General features: G+C 59.1%; 1 protein-coding gene across 2 annotated transcripts in view; it reads right to left on the reverse strand.

The window, feature by feature from the left end:
- The window catches only part of CARS1 (cysteinyl-tRNA synthetase 1), a 45,448-nt gene extending 39,724 nt beyond the window's left edge, over positions 1–5,724 (reverse strand). For both annotated transcript variants that reach the window (XM_081797600.1, XM_081797599.1), the window contains exon 1: positions 5,620–5,724. In XM_081797600.1, the coding sequence (XP_081653726.1) occupies positions 5,620–5,644 (25 nt within the window). In that variant the 5' untranslated portion in view covers positions 5,645–5,724. The remainder of the gene's footprint in view (positions 1–5,619) is intronic.
- Positions 5,725–6,280: the final 556 nt, after the last annotated feature.

The raw sequence follows: 6,280 nt of genomic DNA on the forward strand, positions 1-6,280 counted from the left end.
AACAACACACGCCTCGTAAAAGCCACTGCGTCTTGTGAAATTACACCTGGCACACAGCCAGGCCCCAGTTTGCCACTTGTTACACTTGCCCTGTGTCATTATTATAATGGCCCCTGAAGTCAGAGACTACACACGCATTTAAAATCCACCGTCCGTCCGGAGCAGCCGAGGCCGTCGCAAGGGAGGGATCTTCTCGGGATGGGCAGGCGCAGTGCCAGGGCGCACCGCCAGACGGAAGGCCCCCGGGCTGCGGGACGGGCAGTCCCTGAGCTGCGACTGTGGCCGGGCACTCAAGCGTGTCTTGAGGAAACCAACAAGACCAAGCCAGCTTTGAAATGGTCATGGTTTTGGCCAGACCCCTGAGGCGAGATCAGATGGGCGGGTGGGTACGCAGGAGCCGCACGCGAGGCGGTGGCCCTCGCTGAGGCGGCAGCACGTGCTGGTGCACACGCCGGCCCTCGCCGCTGTGGAGGGCACGTCCGCCTCCAGGTCAGCCTGCGGCGGCCGTGCTGCTCAGACAAACGCCAAGGGAGAGACACCTACTGATCACGGGAATGTCATTACGTGCGTATCCAGTTTGGACTGATCTGTTATCCAGTTTCTCCGATTTAAGCAGCCGGACATATTATCATTGTCCTGCCCTCTGCTGGTTAAAACTGTGGGGCAGTCTGGCTACGGCCAAACAGAACAGCCAGGCAATCTCTCAGCACGGGTATCGAACCAAAAACCACATGATATGAACTGCAGTCCTGACAGGACGAAGTGCGTCACCTCTCCCTCTCCTCGGTCTCTGTCGCCAGCATTTAAACCTGCCTCTGTCTTCCTCCTCTGCTCCAGGCCCAGTGCATCTGCCGGGCCCACCGGAACCCTTCAGAATCAGAACCTGGGGGGTGAGGTGGGCCCACAGTGGGTACCTACACCAGCTCCTCGGGGGCCCCTGTGCTGGCCCAGGACCTGCAGACCTCCATGTGCTAAGAGCCCCAGGCAGCTTGCTGAAGGGCAGACCCCTCGCAGCAGGCCTAACTTCCTCATGAGCTCCCAGGCCAGGTCTGTCTGTTTCAAAGACCAGCCTGGGCTCCGGGAGGTGAGCACCCCTCACCCACTCCCTGGCACTGCATACATGGCTAAGGACCACTCTGGGCCTCATCCTGCAGTGCTCCGCGCACCCAGCCCTACAAACCACGCCCCTTCCACAAACACTCCTCTGGCTCCCCTGGCTGCCCTCCTGCAGCGCCCCCCTCCTGGGTCCCCTCCGCACTGTTTCCTGTCGGGATGCTCAGCTGCCCAAGTGGCTCTCAGAAAGGGGACTGGACAAGGTTTCCCAAACGTATCCCTTCTCCACACTGAATCTCGGAGAGCAGAGAGGCGCGTACACCCCTGCTCTCCACCACCTGAGGGAATGCCACCCACTCCCAGAGCCCAGGGTGTCCTCCCACAGGCCAAGGGCTCCTGACGTCTCCTCCAGCGCCCTCTCCTAAGCACCAGCCCCTCAAGTCTGACTATCACTCATCCACGGGCATCCCTAGGCATCATGCCTTGCCCCCCAGACCTGGGCGCAGGTCCCGGGGAGCGGCATGGCCATCGTCCCCTACTGGGCTAAAGCTTGGGTGCTCGGCTCTTACCCCCGCACCACCCACCCCCAGCACCAGCCCTGGTCCCTGAGCCTGCCCCTCTCATGCCACGGCTGCCATGGCTGCCGCTGTCCTGCTCCGCCTGCACGTGGGGGAGGGGCAGATGATCTTTCCAAAACCCAAAGGCAAGACCTAAACTCCAAAGATGTGCGCAAGGCCCTTGCAGACCCGGCCCTGCGGCCGATGTCTGGCCCTCCTCCGCCCCCTGGCTTCAGGAACCTGGGGGAAAGCAGTGCTCTCTGCCAGGAATCCCCCCTCCGCTTTCTTCCTCGGGGCTCAGCCTCCACCCCACTTGGGATCTGGCCTGCCCCTCCCTTCCTCAGGAGCAGAGTGCTGGGGGCTCCATCTCCGGGCTCTGGGCCTGGCCAGCAGAACACTGCCCACTGCTGCCGCTTGCAGGTCTGGCCTGGTGGAGCCGCCCCTGTGGTTCCCCACACTCCCATCTTGCCCGTGGGCTGGCTGGCAGAAAAGGACGCCGCCGAGGTTCTGTCAGCTCACAGTCACAGAGCTCGTACTCTGAACAAGCTCGCAGTTCTCGGCCCACCAAGCAGCACACGCTCTGGGACGGGACCAAGGAGGGAGGCCATCCGTTCCAGCCCACCCCGACACTGACCTGTCTTACGGGTCTCCCCCTCCACTGGTGCAACCCACCTCCCTACTGGATGGAAAGCCCCGGAGAAGCTGAGACAGATCGCCCTCGTCTGCGGTTGGACCTCCGGCACCCAGCACTGCCTAGCAAAGCAGGTGCTCAACGTGTACTTAGTGAGGAAATAAATATCTAAGTAAATCTTCGTGAACTGCTCCGGGACACTTTTCCACTGAAATGGACGATATAATGCTCTCACCTGGCGCTTGCACAGACCTTTCATTAGAATCACAGTCTGCTGCCCCGGTAATGAGAGGGCAGCCAGAGGGCACCACTGCCACCACGACACTGAGATGGCTCAAGCTCCACCCCAAGGGCACCATCTCTTACAACTCTTACATACAAGTAAATACTCGCAAACATGGAAACACAAGGTCAGAGATAAGCAAACGTTTGTAGGCTATAAATACAGATGTTTCATTTTTCTTCGGGAAACGCAGCAAAGCCTATTGGCTTTATCGCGTGTGCCCTTACACACACTCTGGACTGGGGGCTCTAGCTGTTATTCTGAATGGAATCATTCAGATTATCATCCAAAGCAGCACAGGATGGTGGCTGAGATCCCCGCTGTGGTCAAACTGCCAGGGCTGGAAGCCTGGCTCGGCCTCGGGCTAGCTGTGTGACCCTGGACGAATCACGCAACTTCTCAGAACGTCAGGATTTCTCGCCTGGACAGGCAGATAAGGGCAGTATCGACCACAAGGTTGCTCTCAGGATGAAGCCACAACAGATGCATTTAGATGGATGCCTGGAGAAGAAGAATGCTAGCTATACGAGGGTTACAAAGACCCTTTGAAGTACTGAGCATAAAGAATTAAACAGCAAGTTTGACACAAAACCACTGAAGACTGCCTGGAGCCTGCAGCACAAGGCCTCTGAGAGGAGCTCCGTGCGACCAGGCGTCCTCAGAGAGGGGACTTGTCTTTCTAAAGCAAGTGGAACCTGGAATGGGACGCGCACCTTCGAGCAACAAAGGAGAAGCTGCAAAACCAGTGTCAGCACAGGGAACCACACAGATGTTCTGAATCTACTTAAGGAAGAGCTGAAATGGGAAGAATATTCTAAACGAGGATGTCCTTGAAAAGCCTGGGGAGGGCACCTGGGTGGCTCAGTCGGTTGGGTTGAGCGTCTGCTTCGGCTCAGGTCATGATCCTGGGGTCCTGGGATCAAGCCCCATGTCAGGCTCCCTGCTCAGCGGGGAGTCTGCTTCTCTGCCCCTCCCCTGGCTCATGCACACTCTCTCTTTCTTGCCCGCTCTCAAATAAATAAATAAAATCTTAAAAAAAAAAAAAAAAAAAAGCCTGGGGAGATGGTCACTTTTGATGAATCCAACCTTAGGAATAAAAAACTTTCAGAAACTGGAAACCAAGCATATCTACAACTCTAGCATCCATACACACCCTTTCCTATTTGATTTTATTTCCTGTTTCCTCAGGGGATGACCACAGGTTCTCAACCTCGGAGGAAGCCTAGGGACAGGTGGGTGGGGGGCACCAGGAAAGGAAGAGCAGGTGGGCTGCGTCCTGGGCCCAAGCACTGGCTGAGAGGTACTACCCTACGGCACAGGACTAGAAAAATCCATCAGCTGTCCAGACAAACTGGGGGCTCAATTCCAATCTATAGAGCAATCTCCAAAAACAGGCCAATTCTTACCAAGCCTCCAAACACCTGACTTGCTAAAGCAATTAAAAGAAAAAACCCAACATGTCATTTATGTCCACAAATGAAACAGAACCACGCTTTCATTAAAAAACAAAAAAGAACAGAGAAACAAGCTCCAGGTTTCAATCCAGACACACAGCGTCTGTCCTGTGCCAGGTGCTACTCTAAATCCTTTCCAAGGGATGACCCCTTAAGGGTCCACATCCTCTGAGGTGGCACGCTTGGCCCCCCGTGCTCTGAGAAAGGGGCAGAGGGGCGCCTGGGTGGCTCAGTCGTAAAGCGTCTGCCTTCGGCTCAGGTCATGGTCCCGGGGTCCTGGAATCGAGCCCCGCATCGGGCTCCCTGCTCTGCGGGAAGCCTGCTTCTCCCTCTCCCACTCCCCCTGCTTGTGTTCCCTCTCTCACTGTGTCTGTCAAATAAAATCTTTAAAATAAAAAAAAATTAAAAAAAAAGAAAGGGGCAGAGCTGGGAGCCCAGGCGCACCACACTGGCTCCGGACTCAGGGCTGTGACCATGCTACTGTTTCACAGGAGGCGGGGTGGACTTCTCAGGCTGCCTGGCTCTAGGGAAGGTGGGGACAGTCCTGGCATCCAGGCACGCCTGTCGGGGGAGGTACAGTGAGCCTGGTATGTGGGTGCTGGTGTGGGGCAGCAGCCCGTCATGTGGGTGCCTCCCACGTCACAGGGTTACCCAGGTGGTCGGAGCTCCCCACTTGGGGGCCCAGAGCACCCAGAGGCAAAGGGGACACACACAGCCTAAAGTGTGGGCAGGCTGGAACACTCACACATCATTTTCACCAGCCAAGAGCAGTAAAACTCTAGGTCAATAATCTCCAGACGGGAATCCCGGTGACAATCTCTCGACTTGCCAGAAGTCACAGCCCTACTTGCGGGTCTGTGGGAAAAGATCCAGCGCTCTTCCAAGCTGGCCTGCGGACGCGTTGGTCCACGCGCTGGTGACATCAGAGCCCGGGGTGGGCAGAGCTGCGCCCTGAGCCTCCCAGGAGGCAGGCAGTAAAGTGGGGTAATAACGCACTGATCAAGCAGAGCCCAATGGCCACTGTGTGTGGAGCCCCAGATGAAAGCCTTCATAAAACCCGACGCCTTTCATGTGGGTGTCTGCGAACCCCAGCTTCTTTCGCCCACCCCCGGCTTGCTGCCAGGCTCGACGCCAACTGAAACAACCCCGGGGCTCTGCCTGTCCCCAGAGTACAGCTGGGGACAGGGGGGCGCCAGATCCCGCCCAGACACCAGCTAAGGGAGGTGGGGTAGCGCTCCGGGGTGGGGCGCCTGAGGACCCCCGCGGAGCCCGAGGGAGAGGCTGAGGACGGGGTGGCCTCGAAACCGCGCCGAGCCGACAGATGTCCAGCGAAGCGCAGGGAGCGCAGGCCCAGGCCGGGGATCCCGGGGAGGCTCAACGTCCGCCAGGTCGCTCCGGGGACACGCCGACCCCCAAACCGGGGTGGTCCCAAGCCCGCCCCGGGGAAAAGGCCACCCCCAGGACCGGGGTCATCCTCCGCATGCTGGCCGAAGGAACCTGCCGACACCTCAGGCCCGGGGTCATCACCCGCCCGGCCAGGAGATCCGCCGACCCAAGGCGAGGGGTCATCCTCCGCCCACCCCGGGGACCCGCCGAAACCCCAGCGCGGGTTCATCCCGCCGCCCCGCCGCGCGCACTCACCCTGCTCCCCAGAGGAACCTGACATCTTAGAAATTCCAAACCAGCCAAAGGCCACAGCTTCCCAGAATCTGATGCAACCACCGCCCCGGAAATCCCACCCACCGCCCCGCCCGCCTTCCGGGACACGCCCGGTCGCCAGGCAACCACCGCGGACCCGGGGCGCCGCCGCCTCGGGGCATGCTGGGAGTTGTAGTTGTCCTTGCTTCCTAGAGCATCCGGGGGGACACCCGTTCCATTTGCCGACCTAGGAGGAGACCCGTTGCCGCCCGGGCGCGGGGTTCGGTGCCGGCCGGGGGGTCATGTGTGTGTGTGTGTGTGTGTGTGTGTGTGTGTGTGTGTGTGTTGCAGTTCGGCCTCGGGAGACAGGCATTAAGGACACAGCTCACGCACGCTTGCTTAAGTTAGCATTGCACCCAGGGGCGTGGGGAGCAGCCCCAGCCCCAACCCCAGCCCCAGCCCGCTGGTCCAGAGACAGGGCCGTCCAGAGACAGGAATGGGCTGGCCAGGACGGAGGACTAGTTGGAAGGAAGCTTAGAGGATGGGATTGCGGATGGGTGGGAAGTGCATGCCAGGGAGAGGGCTGTCCAGCAGATGACCCCCGCAGAAAGCAAGCCACTGAAAACTGCACGTTAGTGCAGAACGCGCAGAACAGCCCTGGCAA

The sequence above is a fragment of the Leptonychotes weddellii genome, chromosome 11 (assembly GCF_054177405.1).
Source record: "Leptonychotes weddellii isolate Sample4059 chromosome 11, ASM5417740v2, whole genome shotgun sequence".
In the NCBI taxonomy this organism is placed as follows: domain Eukaryota; kingdom Metazoa; phylum Chordata; class Mammalia; order Carnivora; family Phocidae; genus Leptonychotes; species Leptonychotes weddellii.